We start from the raw sequence: 21,883 nt of genomic DNA, 5'->3' as shown, positions 1-21,883 counted from the left end.
TGTGGCAGAGTGTACTACTGTGCTATGAGATATAAATTAAGGGTGGAATCCAGTTGGTGCTCTTCTGCTCATAAAAGGGCTTTTGATCCAGTGAACACTGCCTCTAATGGAAGAGGAGGGGATTTATGAGGCACACTGGGGGCTTCAGGCATGGGTGGAATCAACAAAAATCCCCTCCCCTCCTCCTCCATTAGAAGGGATATTGATACAGTGAACACCTCTGCTCAGTTCACCTCTGAGAGCGCAAGGACACCAATTGGATTCCACACTAAATATTTGAAGGCTTTGTTGAGCCCGAAGTACCCATCTATAGCAAAGGCTGTCTGCTGCATCTCTGCATGAGCCGCTGCTCTGGTCTTGCCTCTTCCCAGTCAGGAGATACTCTGATCAATAATTTGAGCAGAAACATGGGCTTCTCTGTGGGTGAGTAGTTCTTAGTGGTGTTATACTGGGAGTCACCAATCCGGCACCCATGAAGGCCTTCATTGGCACCTGGAAGAGACCCAGACTTTGAATTTTCATTTTTTAAAAAAATAAGTCTTTAGCTCTCCTTGAAAAGAAGTTACGAAGCAAAATGTGCAGGTATTCTAATCCATTTCTGTGAAATGAGCTGGCCTGGTGGTGCCTGCCTATCAATATTTTTACCTAATGAGTGAAGTCAGAGCTGTGATTGGTAAGTGAATTGTTTGGACAGCAGGCAATAGGAATCCCTGGAGTCCTAAGAGCTTCTATTTTCCCCTCCCCTTTAGAGCACTTTTCCTGCTTCTGTCTTATTTTCTAGTAGGGCTTGGAATCTCCCTAGTTTGCCTTTCCTTTTTCCTAGTAACCAGGATGCATCTTCCTGTGGTGGATTTGTCTGAGATAAGATACTCCCTAGAACAGGGTTTGCCAACCTTTTTTGACCAGTGAGCACATTTAGAATTCTGAGAGTGTTGTGGGTGAATGTTAAAGAATCCCCTCCCCAAATAGCAAATACAAAATGTGAAAACTTTGCAAAGAGGCTTAGGCATGTCTTCAGCAGAACAGAAGCTGATATCCAGTCACTCATTAAGAATTCATTGTATAGCCGTTACAATACAGTGTACAGTATATGTCTACTTCTTAAGTAAGTCTCTTTGTGTTTAGTGGAGCTTACTTCCAGGCAAATGGGTACATTATGACAGCCTAGGCTTTGGTTTAGGATAAACATTGAGGAAAACAGGTTTCATGTGCTTTTAAAAGTTGCATCTCCTCAATCAGGACCAGCAAGACATAGCTGACTTCCTATGATAAACATTAGGTTTTCGGAGGGGGGGGGGAGGGCACCAATTACTGTACTCTCTCTAATTATGTTTTATATCATCCCCCACAAGGCAGCCATTTTGTGTTATGCCACACCCCCATGATTATCATTTTGTCTTTGGCACCCTCAGCACTCTCTCAAAATTCAAAATGCTCCTCCTAGTCCAGAAACACAGCAACCCCTGCGCTAAACACTCTGAAAGTAAATCTTTTCAGTTGTGAATAGAGTGTTGTACCGATTTTAAATCAGAAAAAATGATGTCACATCTTCCAGAATCTAGAGAAAAACACTGTTATCAACCTTCATAAAGAGAGTGAAGGGGAAATGAAAATGTGAACAGACACTTTCACTGAAATCAATGCATTTTGCATGTACATGTGCTTAGGATTTGACCTCTTCAGGAAGAACAAGTTCAGATGTGGTGATTTGATGCTGTACCTGTGCTGAAATTCATGCGTGTAAAAATACACTTGAAAAGGAAAACTGAATTTCAGTCATTTAGATAATGTGTTAATGGTAAATAAATGACATTGTTTTTACCCGTTTACTTGTTGAGAATAAGCTTGGTTTTACACAAAAGTAAAGGTAGCCATGTTGGCCCCATAATAAAAAAAATCCATATTAGGGCAATACTATTAGCAGCTGAAAATCACAAGATAGTGCATAAGCTTTTACATTCTCCAAAACTCTTCATAAAGCTAGATGGCAAATACAGTATCTTTACAACAAAGTCATCAGAACATTTATTTTTTCTCCAGGTATCCTGTAATGACTATACTGCATGTGCTATAGTGCTTTATGTAGGCTTGACAAGATCCTTAAAAACTTGGTATTCCTAGAAGAAAAGGAGAACATCTAAATTAATTTCATTGTGCTTGGAGAAGTAACTATCTTCCGTGAAACGATGTAAAAACAATGCAATTCCAGCATCTTACCACCTTTATGTTAAAAAAAAAAAATACAGAGTGTGTACTCTGATAGGCAAAAGAAAATACTTCATTTTAGTGATCTTGTAGGGTCAGTGGATTCCATGTTCAAACAAATGTGGCTTGTGTCAGTTTGGTCGTTTACATCTGATGATAAGGGAAGGGGGGAGAAAGTCTGCTCCTTATACAGTCCTGGGGTAAAAATACTATAGGAGCAGGGCCGTTTTCATTAGGTCTCTTAGAATTTATAATTGGATTAGTGAAGAATCTGTACTTTTTTGATCTTGGAAGAGAAAATGGAGGCACTTATCACTGGGGGGGGGTTAGTTATCTAGCAGTAAAGTCTGAGTTGGCAAAGGAACCATCTTTTAAGTTGTTATAATTCCATAGAGTATCTAGTAAGCCAGTGGGTAGATTTTAAACAAAATGAGAAACCTGAGGATATTGAAAATTATTTATGTTGAAAGGCATTTAATCTATTTTTGAAAAAGGATACTATTGCTGAGCAGTCAAGGGAGGGGCAGTAATTTTACTGTGTCTCTGTACTAGATGATTGGATCACTTAGTCTCCCAATGGAGAGAGACAAAAAATTATCTGCTGTCTGACATGACTCTGCATGAGTCAGTGCACTGGACTTGTCTCTCCAAACAGATATAGTTTGTACTGTATAGTGAACAGAAGGACCTAAATTTAGGGATATGGGTGGATATTTTGAAAGGAAAAATACTTAAAAAAATAAGTTGTAGTACCTATACACGATTGCTATCATGCAGAGTGTTGAAATACACTGATTACTTCTTTGTGCATGTAACAATTGGAGGAAAATGTTTAAAAGGTTTGAAGTTTTACTAGCATTTATAGGGATTAAAGACTGGAAGCCAAGTAACTATAGGCTCACACAAATCTGTGTTAGCCTGATGGAATTTTGACTTTGAACTGGTTATCTCCATGTGGTATCAGAAACACTTCTTTTGAAACTTCCATCAGACTCAAACTTGTTTTGCCATGAGGCATAGAGTCCTGGGGAATGGAGGGAACCGTTTTTCAAGAAATTCAAATCTATACCCAATTTGGCCTCACTGAATTGTTGTCATGGTTCTCGGCACCTTGCCTATTATTTTACATTAGTGGCATTTTATTTATAAGATTTCTACCCTGCCTATCTGAGACTTATGACCCACTCAAGGCAGCTTACATAAATTAAGATCATGTGTGGGTGTGTACTGCCTTCAAGTCGATTCCGACTTATGGCGACCCTATGAACAGGGGTTTTCATGAGGCTGAGAGGCAGTGACTGGCCCAAGGTCACCCAGTGAGCTTCATGGTTATGTGGGGAATCGAACCCTGGTCTCCCAGGTTGTAGTCCCACACCTTAACCACTACACCACACTGGCTCTCAATTAAGATCATAATCCCAATACAGTACAGGAATAACAGATTAAGAAATAGTCCTAAACTCAGACCCTTACCTGGCTGTGCAGCAAAAACCTGCCAGTATTAAAGTCTTCAGTGACTGATGGAGATGACAAGAGAGAGGCCCATTAGAACCTCAAAGGGCAAGGTGTTCCATAATCTATTGTAGCTATAGAAATTGTCTTTTCTGAGAAGTGTGTAGATGCTCACTGTACAATTCTACTTTCTAATTTTGTCCGCAGTTAAGAGAATAAAATAGGAAGGCTTTGCAATTAAAAATATTTGAATTGGCAAAGGTACCAAACATGTATTTGGAGGGTATTTTTAAGCTTTTTTATGACTTTCTCTTTAAATGTGTAAAATATATTTCTCTGTTTGTTATTCTGTTTGTTAGCATTTGGACAGATACTGAAATTCATTTTGTGTTGTGTGAAAATACCTGTTTTATCAGGCAAGTCATTTTCAAACTTTCTAGCATCTAGAAACCCTTTTCACATCGTATTTGCTAAAGAACTCTTGTCTGTTCTCAGTGGACTTATGTACAGAGAAGCAGTGATATGGGATGGAAAAATTTCCTGTGCTTTACTTTTTTTTTTTCCACAGAAAAAAATCATTTTCTTAACTTCATCAGTAACATAAATGAGTGTCAATTTCATATATGATATTAGGCAAGCTTGGCAGTTTCAAAGTTTTTAGCTTTGTTTACTAAATCCAAGGAAAATAAACATGCTACATTAGATCATCCAAGGGCATATGAAAAATGTTTGATGCAAATTTTCCAGAATACCTTCTTCATGGCTGTGGAAAACTCTGGGAAGTGTTCCACAGCACACACTCGGTTATGTAAGGTGGTGACCATGTATGTTAGGCCTCATCATTGCTCTCCGTGCAGTGAAATGATGTGCCCTGTAACACACCCAATACTCCCCTGAAGCTTCAGATAAAAGTAGTTTAACAAAAAAGAACGCAATACGCCGTGATAGGTAATACAGGAACTGTAGAACATTAGTTAATAATCAGATACTTTAAGATGAAGCTTTAAACTTTGAGAAACTTTTTTTGTATAAAGCAACTAACAAATGCAATAAATAATAATAAATAAACTCCTAAAAGCAAGTTCTGTTTGGGGTGGCAATCATGTTTTGTATTCCAGGCAAGCAAATAGAAATGAAATGCAGAATATTATCAAGCAATGTGAAAAGCTGTAGGTGGCGGCAATCAAGAATCTGCAAGAGATACTGCTCACTAACATTCTACATTTGTTTTTTCAGAGATCCAACATACTTTGATGAAAACTGGTTAAACAGAATCAAAACTGAAGTAGGAGACAACTGGAGATTAAAGGTATAATTTGCTGTTTAACTCTAATATTAGGCTTTAATTCACAAAATATTGCAGTTAATTCACAAAATACTGCAGTATAATACGCATGTGTGTTTGGATTTTAAGTTGCCTTCCCAAAGGTTCAGAGTAGGTTCCATTAAAAAAAACCCCAATATCAATCAAAACCAAGCCAAATCAAATATATAATGCTTAATTATTATTCAAGTCTCATGTTTTAGGGTCTTTTTGTCCCTAGCATGCCACTCCCCACTCCATGTATTGTTTCCTGAAAGGGGTAGAGAACCTTTTCTCTTCCAAGGGCTGAATTTCCTCAGGGGAAAGTGTTTGGGGGCTGCATGCCTGAAGTGGGTGGAGCCAAAACAAACACCACATTCTCACACCTCCTTCCTTTTCTCAGTTTGGCTTCTGTGCTGTGCACTAAGAAAGGGGCTCTCCTTTCTCAGCACACAAAGATGAAACTCAACATTCAAGTCATGCAGAAGAGATATCTTTCCACAATTCCATCTTGCTGTGGAACGGAACAGATGGGAGGGTGGGATATGGTATAGGGGAAAGGAGGAGTGGTTTAGGCCTCTGGACCAGAGGTTCCCCATGCCTTGCTTATAGTAATTGACTGTTTGGTGGTAAATTGGGGGAATACAGTACTTCTAGTGCCTTGTGGGAGGGGTATAAAATACTGCAAGTTGGTGAAAATTCTAATTTTACTATACAATAACTACTTTATGTAGATGCAGAAGTGTTAACCATTCAGAATTTTTGTTCATTTCTCCATGAGATCTTGAATTGAGAGGAAAACTGCATAGTAGAGATATAGGGGGTCTGTTCAACCACATGGAAATGAATTGTAGGAGTCATTGGAGACCTTGGCTAATATCCTTGTAGGCATATACTTCTGAACTACCAACATTCACATAAAATTATAGGCTTTCATGCCTCTAACAGCTTCCTTGATTCTGCTTGTTAACCATGCTGGCATTCTCTTGGCCCTGGTTGTACCTTTACTGATCTGTAGTATACATTCTAGCTGAGCTTCTATTATTATTGTTTTGAATAATCTCTAAACATTCCGGAGAGATCTGACCCTCTTGACTTTCCCCTTCAGCTTCCTTTTTACCAATCCCCTCATTTTTTGAAAGTTTCCTTTTTTGAAATCAAATGGTATTGAACTTTCTTAGTAATTGTCCTCTTACATATACATGGGCCTGTTCAGATGCCGGTGTAATCTGGATCTGAGGCTTTTTGCAGATCCTTTTAATTTGGACCATTTGCATGAAGTTTTTGCCAACACGATTTCATTCAGCTGCTTTTGCCTTTAACTCCGGATTAAATAGATGTGACAAAAACCCGAAATTGCTTTTAAAATCCGCACCTGCTTCGGTGCGCTTCTAATGTGTATTACCTTTTAAGCGCCTTTTTTTGGCTACGCAGTTTCTTTGCCATTAGATCTTCCCTTTTCTCCGCCCCTTTAACTGTCTCTGGGTGTCATTTTGTTTCCTGCCATTGACGAAGCAACATCTGGTTGATCTTGGCTTCCTTTCTCCCGCTTTCCCCCAATACATTTCCTTCCCCGCTCCTTTAAACAAAATCACATTCCCCACCCCTTCATTCTCTTCTGCAGCGACACCAACAACTCCCCGAGGGTCGCAGGGGAGATCTGGAGCTCGGGAAAGTCCTTCCTGGCCACCAGAGAGGGAGACTTCAGCCTTGGCTGGCTCTCTCGCTTGAGCTGTGGGGGGGGGGGTCCTCAAGCAGCTACGCAGCACTTGCTGGAGCTACACCCAGGCTTGGAGCATGTGCAGCCACGGCGAGAGGAGGCTGGCGAAGGCGCCGCTGGGGTAATTTATAAGTGCCCAAAAGTGCAGGAGAAAGGGGAGCTGCCTTGTTATCTTAAATGGTCAATGCTTCCTTTAGTAGCTGCTTTTAATGTCTCTCTAAAGAGATATTAAAAGTCTCTAAAGTTTGGGGTTTTTTATGTTTCCCAGAACGCATGCTGAGGCTTGTCCCAGGGTGCCAAGGGAAAACCAATCTCGTGCAGGGACAGCCTAACAGCCATGGGTGGGAGCAGGGGGGATGGGAGAAAGCCTCTTTCAAGCGCCTATTCCTCCCTTCGTTTAGGGAAACATCGCCCATTCCCCGCCTCCGCAGTTAACATTCTAATGTGTGGGCGTGGCAACAAGGAAATGTTGATAGCACACGCGTGTGAATGCTAAAAAGAAAAACAGGCAATTTATTCTTAGCGAGGATGGAAGTATGTGAACTGTCAAAATCAATCGCTATGGAAAAAGCAGCATTTTTAATGTGGATCTTGGCTCATATGTGAACCAGCCCTATGTTAAACTTGATAGCACTGTGATCACTTCTCCCAAGTCAGTTCAACAGTGCATCTTGCACCAAATCCTGGGCCCCACTTAAGATTATGTTTAGGGTTAACTTCTCCTCAGTTTGGTTCCGTGACCCAATATTCTGGGGCACATTCTTTAGGGTACTTAGAATTTTACCTCTTGCCGTGACTGGAACACACAGATACCCAGTCTATGTGACGGTATTTGAAGTCATCCATTACTACAACATTTCCTCCTCCTGGATGCCTCTTTGATTTCGTTGTCCATTTCAAGATCATGTTGGGCCTTTTGGTCAAGAGAGTGATAATTAGTCCCCATTACTAAATTACTATTGGGACCCAGTATTGCTACCCACTGCAGTTCTGTGGCACTGAAAAGATGTCAACAAAGGCACCAGGTGGACCTTGCTTGGAAGCACATTACACAGAAGGGGAGCCACAACTGAAAAGGCTCTCTTGTCACCATCCTCCAAGCCTCCTTCAAAGGGACCTGGAGAATGGCCTCAAAGATCTAAGGGTCCAGGTAGGTTCATACTGGGAGAGGTGTTCAGAAGATTTTGGGGTCCTGAGCCATAAAGAGCTTTAAAGGTCAAACCAGCACTTTGAAATGGGCTCAGAACCAGTTAGAGTCCAGCTGTGGATTTGGAAAACCCAGTTTTAAAATATTTATTTATTTACTGTATTTATAATCCATCATTTACCAAAAGGTCCCAGGCTGGGATATATACACTTCAAAATAACAATTAAAACAGTAAAACAGAAATTAAAACATAAAAACCTGTTCAGGAAGAATATAAAAATAATGCAGAGGGGAACTAGATTTCATTCAATCACACACACCCCAAACAACCTGGCAAAAAGGTGTGTCTTAACCTGTCTCCGAAAAGGATACAGTGATGATACCTGCCACACCTCTGTTAGGATAAAGTATAGAATTACAGCCATTACTCTTTTTTCATTTTTGTATTGCGTATTTTCGGTTCAAGAATTCTGTATTATTGCAGTAGTACATTAACTTTATCCTATGGATCTAGTGAGAGTTATTGTAATTCCTTATATCAAATACAGAGTGAGTTGGGTATAATAAATGTAGGTGAACCATTGCTACCAAGTTAAAAACACTTTTTCACATGGTGGTGTGTACACTAGGGATTCATAGCTGGAGGCCAAGGCCAAATCTTTCTCCTCTTGCTCTCCCCCCCATCCCACCCCAAAATGCACTGCAGAATATCAGCTGGCCCTGAGTTGCCAACTGGGAGGCAAGAAGGTGCATGTAGGAAGTGGAGGCTGTGGTAACATGATTTGCTTGGTAAGAATGACCCTGTCCCACTACTCTCCATTTCTTTCTCCCAGTGTCATATCCATCATACTAGTTGCTGACCAGGAGTCTACACCACAGGCAAAAAGACTGAATTAATCCTCTCTGTGTTTGCAGTTCATGCTTGTAGAAGGCAAAGGCTAAAATTTATTTCTGTTGGGAGCCTTTTTTCAGCCTAATCTGCTGATCTGGAGGTAAAATGGGAGCTTCTGTCTTGAGACTCAGATTCCTCTTGGCCAGTAGAAAATCAAACTGGGAAGGAACTGTTACACCTTGTATCCATCATTCTATATTTATTAATCTTGAAGTCTCAAAAGCATTTGCTGAAATGTTTGCTTAATTTTTTGTTGGTGCTGCTGCTGTCATAGGGGAAAATGATACACTATAAATTACTTTTTCATTTGATTGTGTATAATCTGGCCTGATTCGTGGTTGATTTACACAGAGTTCTTGGCAGTTCTCATTTACATGCAGTAAATGACTCTGTCCTTGTAGGACATAATGAATGCAAAAACAACTTGAGAGAAAATGGCATTGATGATAGACATAAGTTTTTATACCCATCCATTATCAAATAAAAATGTCATAGCACAAATAGATGCTTGTATCCGTATATCTTTAGATGATAAACTCCTTTCCCCCCATTCAAGTGGATAGAAAATGGGAAATTTGTCAGGAAGATGAAAGAGAATTGTCTTCATTTTTTGAAAAAGTCATACATTTTCTAGCACAGCTAAAATATTGCTGTTGTATTTCATTCTTTGACAGATGCTTGAAAGTACAAACTAACCAAAATACATGAAATGATGTCAGGGTAGAAGCAATTTGAGCGGTTTCTCTGTACTTCATTAGCAGTTACTCTACACATGGCCAATGTCCTTATGAAGACCTAATAAAGATTTGGGTGTGGTAGAGGCCTCACAGCTTTCTAAATTACTTACAAGTTGGATACACAGTAGAATCCTGGAAGCAGTGTTGCCTGTGGGTCACTCTTGGTTGTCTAAATATGTCTTGGAATTCATATTACCAGCTCAGGCAGCATGATTGAAAGCCAAGCTGCATTATGTCTTATTTATGCAAGTTCTTTATGCAAGGAAGGATTTGGTGATTTTCTCTTTGGGAACAGAGATAAAAAAGCTAAGAAGCTTCATTACAGTCAAAACATCTTACCCCTTGAATATTTGAAATAATACTTTAATCTTTCAAAAATAAGATATAATTGAAGATAATATGGGCTAACTGATGGTATGCCATCAGATAGAGGAGTAAAAGATAAATTCTCAACCAAGGAACTGTTTTGTGCACCATCAGGGACATTAAATACGTTGCTCTTGGTAGGTGCTATAGTTTAATTGGAATTATCTTGCGATCTTCTGGCACTAAAGACTACAGCCTATGTTGGTACCATTTTTTTCTCATGTTCCATTTAGAAATAATTCACATAGTTTATAGCAGTATTTTTTGTTTTAAAAAGTGAGTTGCAACAACGAGTACCTGACAAAGCAGGCAATGTGCATGATCCAGAAATAAATATGTGACAATCAGTTGTCTAACTTTTTCAGTAAAACATGTCTTCTAATCAGACTGTGCTTCTTAAATTCTGTGTTAATTTATTTATTTGATTTATATCCAGCCCTTTGTTCCAGTAGGAGCCCAGGGTGGCAAAAGTTTGGTAATTAATCTTAACCGCCTCCATTTACATTTGAAAATATATGTTCAATAAAGTCTTTAGCTTCAGGGTCTATGCTTATTTGCACAACTATACAAAGCATTTTATTATAGTACTGGCAACTGGTATTGAATCCCCTTTCATGGGTCCTGATTCTTGCTGAGAGCATATTCTTGGAGTTTTCTGTTTAAGGAATTTGAGAACGAGCAAAAGCCTGAGTTTATATTGGCTAATGAGAAAATTTAAATTATTTGGAGTTTGTGGTCTTTATAAGTTGGAAAAATGATGTCAAAATGCCATTCAACTTTTTTTAATAGAATGACATTTTGACATCTTGTTTTCAGCTTATAAAGACCACAAATTCCAAAGAATAAGGACCATGAAGTCCAAAGAATTTCAGAAGTGAAATAGAAAAGGGAACATACTAATTTAGGTTTAATACTAAAACTGTGATGCAGAGAGTCCTTTCGGTGATTTTATTTTGTGATTCTGGTTGTTTTATTTAATTGTTTTTAACACTGTATTTTAAGATTGTTGTAACCTGCCGTGGGACCTTGGATGAAGGGTGGTCAATAAATGCTAATAATAATAATATAAATAAATAAATGTCAAACATGTCTGCTGGTTCTCTTGTGCATAAGAACTTGTTGCTGTCTTCCCCTGCTGTGCTGAGGTTGCTTTTGAAGCTACGCCAATTTGAACAAGTACAGTGCCTTGCGAAAGTAATCAGACCCCTGACCAATGCTCTCATATTATTGAATTACAAATGGTACACTGTAATTTCATTCTGTATGACATTTTATTTTGAAACACTGAAACTCAAAATCAGTTATTGTAAAGTAACATTGGTTTTATGTTTGGAAATGTTTGTAAGAAACTAAAAAATTGAAACATGTTGCTTGTATAAGTATTCAACCCCCACACATTAATATTTGGTAGAGCCATCTTTCACTGCAATAACAGCTTTAAGTCTCTTGGGGTAGATATGTACCAGCTTTTCACACAGTGTTGGAGGGATTTTGGCCCATTCTTCTTGGCAGATTCACTCCAGGTCGTTCAGGTTGGTTGGACTTTGCTTGTGGACTGCAATTTTCAAAGAACACCACAGATTCTCAATGGGATTGAGATCAGGACTTTGGCTGGACCACTGTAGGACATTCATCTTTTTGTTCTTGAGCCACTCTAATGTTGCTTTGACCTTGTGCTCGGGATCATTGTCCTGCCAAAAAGTGAATTTCCTCCCAAGCTTCAGTTTTTTAGTAGACTGAAGCAGGTTCTCTTCCAGTATTTCCCTGTATTTTGCTCCATCCATTCTTCTTTCAATTTTAACAAGATGACCAGTCCCTGGTGATGAGAAGCATCCCCACAGCCTGATGCTGCCTCCACCATACTTCGCTGTAGGGATGGTGTGTCTTGAGGCATGGGCAGTGTTAGGTTTGCGCCACACATAGTGCTTTGAGTTTTGGCCAAAAAGTTCTGTCTTGGTCTTGACCACAAAACCTTTTCCCACATCACAGCTGGGGCACTCTCATGCTTTCTGGCAAACTCCAGATGTGCTTTCAGATGGCACTTTTTCAGTAACGGCTTCTTTCTTGCCACCCTCCCATATAGGCCAGTGTTATGCAGAGCTGTTGATATGGTTGACTGGTGCACCATTACTCCACTGCCAGCCACTGAACTCTGTAGCTCCTTCAAAGTGATAGTTGGCCTCTCTGTTCTTCTCTCACAAATTTCCTTCTTGTTCGAGCGCTGAGTTTTGAGGGACAGTCTTTTCTTGGCAGTGCCTGGGTGGTCACTGGGATATCCAAACACTTAGTTTGTACCCTTTTCCTAATCTATGCATTTGTATTACATTATCTCTCACTTCTGTAGAAAACCCTTTGGTCTTCATTTTCATTCAGATCCACAGCCTGACCAATGATCCTTCAACAGTGGGCTTTTTATCCTGACAATGTGACAGCAACTTTAATGGTTCACAGGTGGAGGCCAATAGTAAAGTAACTGTGTCTTTGATAGGGCAGTTTCTTTCATCTGGGTAAACTGGGAGCTTCCATAGCACAGGGGTTGAATACTTTAGGCAAGCAACATGTTTTCAGTTTTTTATGTTTCTTACAAACATTTCCCAACATAAAACCAGTGTCACCTTACAATAACTGATTTTGAGTTTCAGTATTTCAAAATAAAATATCATATAGAATGAAATTACAATGTACCATTTGTAATTCAGTAATATGACAGCATTGGTCAAGGGTCTGACTACTTTTGCAAGGCACTGTGGCTACTACCAAGAAAGGACTCAAAAACCCTGATGTGTGCATAGAGTTCACAGTGTGGCCCAAACTGAATGCTTGAATTCTGACATACAGAAAGAAATCATAATTATTTATGGGAAGAACCATGAGATTATAGGTCCAACCCTCAAACCCGTTAGTGTAAGTAGTTGAGATACCTGTTGGCTTTCTTCTGTCCCTGTGAATATGAACAGAGAAAAACTGTAAATAAAAATAAAATTAATAGCAGAATCATGATTTTATGATTGGCTGCTTTAGGCAAAAAAAGCTTGCAGTCTTAATGATTGGCTGCTTTCGGCAAAAATGGCTTCTGGCTAGATATATATGGTAAACCGCAACACGACATTGTGCTTCTGTATGGCCTCCTATCACAGTTTCTCAATATGTATTTTTCCCTTCCCTTTTAAAAGGTGAGCAATCTGAAGAAAATTTTGAAAGGAATTTTGGATTATAATCATGAGGTAAGGTCTTTTATTCAGTTACACAAACTGATTCCTTCCACTACATTCTCTGTACTTCAGAAAATTTCTTCCTGCTTTCTAACGCTTTCTAAAGGGAAACGGTCTACAACAAATACATTTTAGAATTCCCTGGTATTCTAGTATGCCACTGTTTTGGAGGGAAAACCCCCATAAAAATACTTACTGATCTAAATCTTTGAGCACATGTTCAAATGTTGGTGGCTGAAGATACTTGTTAACAGTCAGTTGTAGTCTCTTTAAGTTTCAAATTGGCCAGGTGATAGTAGATGTCATGACCTAGACCCCACGGGAGCCAGGTGCATGCTTTGGACCCAATTCCCCACTCTGGGTAATTGATCCGGAACCCAATTTCCCCCCTTGCCAAGGCTATGCAAACCAACACCAACCCTGCAAGGTAGAAGATAGGCTGCCACCACCCCTTCTACTGGTTCTCACTCTGAGTTAGGGGAAACGCAGAGCCCAGACATAGGTAAACCAAGGATTCCTAAGAACAAGAGCCAAACAGGCACTCCTTGTCCAGAAGCCTCTGGTAAAGCCAAAACACACTCTTGGTAGATGTGGTCAGTGGTCAAGGTGCTGGATCCAGAACCAAATTGTTCTCTCTCAATGAACACACAAAGGTAAATAAGAAGTAGCTTTATTAATAAAATATAAGTGCACAATTAATAGCAGCAAAACAATTCCTCAAAACCCACATCCAACCAGGGATTTAGGTAACGCATACAAGAGAGTTCAGACACAACCAAAAATAATAAAACTAACTGACCTATTCTACTTACTTGAAGAGGTAGTTGTTGTAAATCTCATCCCTCCTTCAGAGAGACATAAGTAGGGTAGTGAAGGCAGTGGAACCCCACTCAGGTAACCACCCATCTAGATGGAACCCAGGGGAACAAAGACTATAGGTGTCACCCCCTATACTTAAGGAAAAAACCCTAGCAACGGTTCACAATGATTCAGCCAATCGGGGCTTTCTCATGAAGTAATTTTCCCGAAGCTTCTTCACTTTTCGCACCTTAGCAGGGCCCCCTCCCTTCCTGAGCTCAACTCTTCTCAGGCCCGCTTGACCTTGAGTACCAGGCTCTCACCAGATAACAGAGATAACCAGGTGTGCTTCTCCAGCTCTTAATTGGCGACAGCTGAGAAACGAAACTTAAAAGTTTTCCACTCACACAGAGGCCCATCTCCTCCCAATTCTCTGCATCTGAGCCATGTTGCAAAAAACATGTTAAACAATATTACAATTTCATGACAGTAGATAGCTGTGCTTTATGTTGTTAGTACTACTTACTTTATTAGAAGAGATATTTTGCTGTTTACATTAGAGAAGGCTGTACTTAAACTGTGTTTTCACGAAAATAATAGAATACCAGTGTAGATTTGTATCTTGCCCAAAAAACTTAGTGAGCCAGTTCAGTGGGCTTGAATGAACATCACAGTTCATACAGAAGTATGAACATTAGTCCTGCAAGTAGAAGGCAACTGTTGTACGCAGGCCTGCTTTGCTGCTTTTAATTGTCCAGTTCATTTTGTCTGAAGTCTTTAGCTGAGGGCTGAACTAGATGTCTGGAGGCAGACTGGGTTGCTGCCATATGGGGTGAGAGCATGGATTGTAGTCTAGATGCTTATGTGAGAGAGCTTAATGGCTTCTTTCCCCTGCTGTTTGGTAGAGTGGGTTGCTGGGTACAAGTAGCAGGCAAGGGAAAAGTTTCTGGTTCCTATCTTCTGCTTTTCCACTGTGGATAACGCCCTTCTGTACCATTAGTGTGCAGTTGCTTAGTGGCCTAGACCTGTGTCTAAAGGGCTCGTGTTTGTCCCTGAGATTCGGAAACTTGCCAAGATCTAGTGATGTGCTCTCCATATCCTATTTGCCATGTCTGCATTTTGGTATTTTCATAGATTTTGGGGCAGCAGATCAATGATTTCATCCTTCCTGATGTCAACTTGATTGGGGAGCACTCGGATGCTGCTGAGCTTGGAAGAATGCTTCAGCTTATTTTGGGCTGTGCTGTAAACTGTGAACAAAAACAAGGTCAGTTAAACTTTATTTCAGAGGATGCATCATTCAGACTGGACACAGAAAACTTTTGTTTGTTCATTTAAAATTTTTTAAATACCCCGCAATCAAAAAATCTTCTGAGTGGCTTACATGAAATAGTATATTCATAAGAAAATATCCATTAAATTAAATTAACAGACTTTAAATACACAAAGACACAATAAAACGATCAAAATATGCATAAAATCAACAGTTTTTAAAACATGACATATCATCTCAAAGAGAGTCCTGTTTATTTTTAAAATATTTATTTTGGAGACATGGGAAAATAAGGGCTGTTACATGACAGATGCATTTATAGTTTCCTGATGTGTTTTGCAACATGGTTGCAATATTGAGCTGGTAAAATGTGTGGGGTGTACACATGCTTAACTCCTATGCCTCCAACCATTTTTCTACTCCAGTCCTCCCTCCCTCCTTTTCCATCTGGAGTGCGGGGGAGATATGGTATCTCTATCCATACGTGTGCACATATGTGTAACAGCTGGGAGAGGAGGGTGTGATTTTGAGCAGAAATGAGACCAAAGAGAGAAGATTTGAGCAGGTACTCTTATCTCCTGCCCTTCCTTTGCTATTCTTTTTCTTGGTTGCTTTTGAAGTGGTGGGAGACTAAATTATTTATTAAATATTTCTTGATTAGATTTCTATTCTGTCCTGTGATTTAGAGGGATCCCAAGGTGGCTTACATAAAATAGGTGGTTTCTACTCCCTATGATACATAACATTGCCCTGAGGTAGTATATCTTCCCCACCCTCAAACAGTTCTCATTAGGTCATTCTGGTTGATCCCATTGCCTTTCATCCCATCTCACTCTCCCAAGTGCTGGCAGTAGGGTGGTCTGTTACCTGCTTGAGTGCTTTTACCCCCAGGATTGCAGGTCTTTCCAATACCAAAAGGCATAGAGAGGGAAGCCAAGAGCAGCAGGCTATGCTGGATGAATAGGTGATACATAGCTGGTTGAAGGGCTTTATAGCATGCTAGCACTGGTTTTATTACAGAAAATAATTCTAGACATCTGGTATATCTAACTCATTAAAACTAACTTCACACCATATGTCACATATCATCATGTGAAACCTGAATGTGGATTGTGTTCTTCTGAACCTAATGTCCATGATATTCACAATTGGAATATAAGTCAAAGTGAGCTTTTAAAAAGTTGGTTTTATCTTTTAGACTGCATACAAATATATTTTTCCAAAGAATTGGAGGTGGTATTGGTGAGACATCCTTGCCCACAGTACAAAAGTCACATTTTGCTTCCTTTCTTTGTCACTAGTCAAATTGATTTTGTACCATATTGTTTCAATCTGTACTCTAGAAAGCTGAAACTAGTCCCCAAAAGCATGACCACCACTGCTGCTATAGGTATGTATAGAGGAGTGTGACTGTTGCAGGCTGGGCCGGTGCTACCATTAGGCCACCTAGGCAGCTGCCTAGAGCGCAGACCTCAGAGGGGCGCAGTACTGACCTTTGAGGGGCACAGTTTTATGCACATTAGTATTTTTAACCCTTGGAAAAATGCAACTAAAATAAATTTAGCAGTTTCAAGTTTTGTGTTTTTCATTTTTTCTACAAGACATCTGTTTTTGAAAATTGAAGTTAGCAATTGTTTGGGGGGGGTGCAAGTAGTTAGCCTTGCCTAGGGCGCAAAATAGCCTGGCACTGGCATTGGTTGCAGGCATCTATCAGCTAGTGTGTGTGATGAGTTTACAACTGAGGTGAAACTAATGATTTTTTTTATTGCCATGTGCACAGGATATTTGTTTATCCACATGAACATGATGTAGCCCTTTGAAAAGAGGTGGGGTGGGGATAAAAAGTTATCTTCCTTCAGCAATGCTCCATCACTCAAGAACAATTCCTCCTCTCTAAGTGTCTTACAGGAGCTAAATTGATAAGGCTGAATTGCAAGAAGCTTCTGATTTATCATTTTCAAATTCTCCTCCCCCTTTCCACAGATTTGAATAGAAAAGGAAGTAATCACTACTGGTTTTTCATTCACACATCACAGTAAGCCAAATTATGGCTTCCTGGGGCTTCATGAACAGGATGGCTCCCACTTTACTTCTCCTTGGTCCTTTTAGCATAGCGTTGCACAGCAGATAAGCCAAGGTTTGGTGTGGCATGGCCTCCAAATCCAGGATTGTGATTAAGGTCTCTCTTCCTTAACCATAGTCTGTAGCCAGAGTTTGTCCTATGGTTGCAGATCATGGTTGAGGAGGAAAGACCCTAATGACGATCCCAGGTTTGGATGACATGGATATATGCTTCTCTGAGGGAGCCGGCACATTTGCATAGTCCTGGGAAAAAATAGTTTGGCCAGATCGGTGCATAATAAGATCTCCCTCATTCACGATTTAACTGGGGATGAGGCCGCCGATCTGGCATGTATAACGGAGACCTGGGTGGGTGAGCAGGGGGGAGTCAGTCTCTCCCAGCTTTGTCCACCAGGGTACCTGGTCCAGCATCAGGGTAGACCTGAGGGTCAGGGAGGGGGTGTTGCTGTGGTCTATAGGAGCTCCATCTCCCTCTGCAAGCACCCTGTCCATGTGACTACTGGTCTGGAGTGTTTACACCTTATGTTGGGTCAGCGGGACAGAGTGGGGATTCTGTTGGTGTACCGCCCACCCCGCTGCCCAACAAACTCCCTAGCTGAGCTGACGGAGGTGGTCTTGGGTGTACTGTTGAGATCCCCCAGACTGTTGGTTCTGGGGGATGTCAACATCCATGCTGAGGCCACCTTATCCGGGGCGGCTCAGGATTTCATGGTCTCCATGACAACCATGGGACTGTCCCAATATGCCATTGGCCCAACACATGTAGCAGGGCATACTCTAGATTTGGTTTTTGCATCTGGACATGGAGTTGGTGATCTGAATGTGGGGGGCCTTACATCAGTCCCTCTGTCATGGACAGATCACTGCTTGCTGAAGTTTAGACTTACAGCGGCTTTTCCCCTCTGCAAGGGTGGGGGACCTATTAAGTTGGTCCGCCCCCAGAGACTAATGGATCCGGATGGTTTCCAAAGGGCTCTGGGGAGTTTTCCGGCTGATAGGGCTGGCGCTCCTGTCAAAACCCTGGTTGAACTGTGGAATACAGAAATGACCCAGGCGGTGGACATGATTGCTCCTGAGCACCCTCTCCTGTGTAGAGCTCATACGGCTCCATGGTATACCCCAGAGCTGAGAGTGATGAAACAATATAGGAGATGGCTTGAGTGCAGATGGAGGCGAACTTCTGGTGGATGCAATTATACACTGGTAAGTGCCTATGGTAAGGTGTATTTAGGGGCAGTGAGGGCAGCAAAAAAACAATATTTTGCTGCCACTATCAAATCATCAATCTGCCGCTCTTCAGAATTGTCCGGGGGCTATTACACTCTGGCCCCAGGGACATGGTAAAACCATCTGAGGCCCGCTGTAATGAATTTGCTAGGCACTTCCAGGATAAAATCTTTAGTATCCGCCAGGACTTAGACTCCAGTGTTATAGCAGGTGAATCAAGCAAGGTATCCAGAGCACGGCCTAGTCCTGACTTCTTGGATGAGTTTCAGTTGGTGCAGCTTGAGGACGTTGACAAGGTGCTTGGACAGGTTCGTGCAACCACTTCTGTGCTGGATCCTTGCCCTTCTTGGCTAATAAAAGCTAGCAGGGATGGAACAGCTGGCTGGGCCAGGGAGATGATTAATGCCTCTCTGCGAGAGGGGGTGGTCCCTGGCTGCCTGAAAGAGGCAGTAGTGAGACCACTCCTAAAGACGCCCTCCCTGGACCCAGAAAATCTTAATAACTATAGGCCGGTAGCAAATGTTTCATTCCTGGGCAAGGTCCTGGAATGAGTGGTTGCAGGCCAGCTCCAGACACTTTTGGATGAGACCAATTATCTGGATCCATTTCAGTCGGGTTTCAGGCCTTGTTTTGGCATGGAAATAGCCTTGGTTGCCCTGTATGATGACCTTTGTCGGGAGAGAGATGGGGAGTGTGACTCTGTTGATTCTCCTTGATCTCTCAGCGGCTTTCAATACCATTGACGATGGTATCCTTCTGGGGAGACTAGCTGAGTTGGGAGTGGGAGGTACTGCATTGCGGTGGTTCCACTCATACTTGGCAGGTCGCCTCCAGAAGGTGGTGCTTGGGGAACATTACTCGGCACCCTGGACTCTCCAGTATGGGGTTCCGCAGGGGTCAGTTCTGTCCCCCATGCTGTTCAACATCTACATGAAACCGTTGGGTGCGGTCATCCGGAGCTTTGGAGTGCGTTGCCATCAGTATGCTGATGACACGCAGCTCTATTTCTCCTTTTCATCTTCTTCACGTGAGACTGTCAATGTGCTGAACTAGTTCCTGGCTGCGACAATGGACTGGATGAGGGCTAATAAACTGAGGCTCAATCCAGACAAGACTGAGATGCTGCTAGTGGGTGGTTCTTCTGACCGGATGTCCAACCTGTCCTGGATGGGGTTGCACTCCCCCTGAAGGACCAGGTTCGTAGCTTGGGGGTTCTCCTAGAATCATCTCTGTCACTTGAGGCTCAGGTAGCCTCAGTGGCACGGAGTGCCTTCTACCAACTTCGGTTGGTGGCCCAACTACGTCCCTATCTGGACAGGGATAACCTGGCTTCAGTTGTCCATTGTCTGGTAACCTCCAAATTAGATTACTGCAATGCACTCTACGTGGGGCTGCCTTTGAAGACGGTTTGGAAAATGCAGCTTGTGCAAAATGCAGCGGCCAGATTGGTAACAGGGACCAGACGGTCCGAACATATAAAACCGATTCTGGCCCGCTTGCATTGGCTGCCGGTATGTTTCCAAGCTCGATTCAAGGTGCTGGTTTTGACCTATAAAGCCTTACATGGCTTGGGACCACAATACCTGATGGAACGCCTCTTCTGATACGAACCCATCCGTTGATCAAAGGCCCTCCTCCGGGTGCCTACTCCAAGGGAAGCTCGGAGGGTGGCAACAAGGGAGAGGGCCTTCTCAGTGGTGGCCCCCAAATTATGGAATGATCTGCCTGATGAGGTGCGCCTTGGCGCCAATACTGTTATCTTTTCGGCGCCAGGTCAAGACTTTCCTCTTCCAGGCATTTTAGCATGTGTTTTTAAATTGTTTTTATATTGTTTTGGATTTTAAAATTGTGTTTTAAATTGTTTTTAAAATATGTTTTTAAATTGTGTATTTGTTTTAATGTTTTTGATTGCTGTAAACCGCCCAGAGAGCTTCAGCTATGGGGCGGTATACAAGTGCAATAAATAAATAAATACATCTGTGGCTAATGCCACGTTTGTATCATAAGAACATAAGAAGAGCCTCCTGGATCAGACCAAATGTCTCATCTAGTCCAACATCCTGTTCTCACAGTAGCCAGCCAGATGCCTATAGGACACCCACAAGCAGGACCTAAGCAGAAGAGCACTCTTCCATCCTGCGGGTTTCCAGCAACTGGTATTTGGAAGTATACTGCTGCTGCCCATGGAGGGAGAGCATAGCCATCATGGATAGTAGCCACTGATTACCTTATCCTCATGAATTTGTATAATCAGCCATCCACGTTGGTGGCCATCACTGCCTCTTGTGGAAGCGAATTCCATAGTTTAACTATGCACTGTCTGAAGCATTACTTTTTTTGTCTGTCTTCATTCTTCCAATATGCAACTTCATTTGATGTCCATGAGTTCTACTGTACTGTGAGAGGGGGGAAAAGCTTTTCTCTATCCACTTTCTCCACGCCGTCCTTAATTTTACGTGCATCTATCATGTTACCTGTTAGCTGGTTTTGACCTACAAAGCCCTATACGGCTCAGGTCCAGGCTATTTGACAGATCGTATCTCCCTACGTGAACGTGTCCGGGATTTGAGATCTTCAGGTGAGGCCCTTTTTGTGCTCCCCACACCTTCGCAAGTACATATGACGCGGACACGAGATAGGGCTTTTTCGGTGGCCGCCCCTAGGCTATGGAACTCCCTTCTGAGTGAGGTGCGATTAGCTCCCTCCTTGCCGTCTTTCCGGCGACAAGTAAAGACTGTTTTATTTCAACGGTCATTTGGGATAGAGAACGACCAAGATTAAATGTCATGGGATTGGTGTCTACAGTATATGATTTTATTATTTTAAATTGTCTGCTGTTTTTAACGTATGTTTTATGGTTTTTAATTTTTCTCATAGTTTAATTCTATTTTAATTGTATATTTCTGTATATTTTAATGGTGTTGTTTTTAGTTGTAAGCCGCTCTGAGTCCTATTGGAAAAAGGGCGGGGTAGAAATAAAGTTTATTATTATTATTATTATTATTATTATTACCTCTTACCCATCTTTTCTCAAACTTAAAAGCCCCCAATACTGCAACCTTTCCTCATAGGGGAGTTACTCCATCCCCAACTTTGGTTTCCCTTTGCAGAAACTTTTCCAACTCTACAATATCCTTTTGGAGGTGAGGCAACCAGAACTGTACACAGTTCTGGGGAAGTTGCTTCCATTATTGTACAAAAGTAGTCCTCTTTATATGGCCTCTGCTTCACTTATATTTAAAAAGAAAAACTGATAGGTGAAAGCTTTGAATACTGTAGGAAGTGCAGAAATACCGTACTTATCCTTTTGATTGTCCTAAGCATGAGTGATGACGTGCCAAAATTGCTCTCTTACAGAGTATATCCAGACCATCATGATGATGGAGGAGTCTGTTCAGCATGTTGTCATGACAGCCATTCAGGAGGTAAGGAGCTGGGTGATGGTAAAATGGAGAGCGAGCGAGCGGTT

The 21,883-nt window shown here is 41.5% G+C and overlaps 1 protein-coding gene across 3 annotated transcripts in view; it reads left to right on the top strand.

The window, feature by feature from the left end:
* HOOK3 (hook microtubule tethering protein 3) overlaps positions 1 to 21,883 on the top strand; it is a 132,544-nt gene that overhangs the window by 32,310 nt on the left and 78,351 nt on the right. For 2 of the 3 annotated variants that reach the window (XM_061633811.1, XM_061633790.1), the window contains exons 3-6: positions 4,894 to 4,966; positions 12,996 to 13,046; positions 14,967 to 15,099; positions 21,772 to 21,839. In XM_061633811.1, coding sequence (XP_061489795.1) covers positions 4,894 to 4,966; positions 12,996 to 13,046; positions 14,967 to 15,099; positions 21,772 to 21,839 — 325 coding nt within the window. The remainder of the gene's footprint in view (positions 1 to 4,893; positions 4,967 to 12,995; positions 13,047 to 14,966; positions 15,100 to 21,771; positions 21,840 to 21,883) is intronic. The other variant, XM_061633801.1, reaches the window with a different exon arrangement.

The sequence above is a fragment of the Rhineura floridana genome, chromosome 1 (genome assembly GCF_030035675.1).
Source record: "Rhineura floridana isolate rRhiFlo1 chromosome 1, rRhiFlo1.hap2, whole genome shotgun sequence".
Classification (NCBI taxonomy): domain Eukaryota; kingdom Metazoa; phylum Chordata; class Lepidosauria; order Squamata; family Rhineuridae; genus Rhineura; species Rhineura floridana.
The sequence above is the reverse complement of the archived record's forward strand: the minus strand, read 5'-3'. Positions and strand labels throughout refer to the sequence as shown.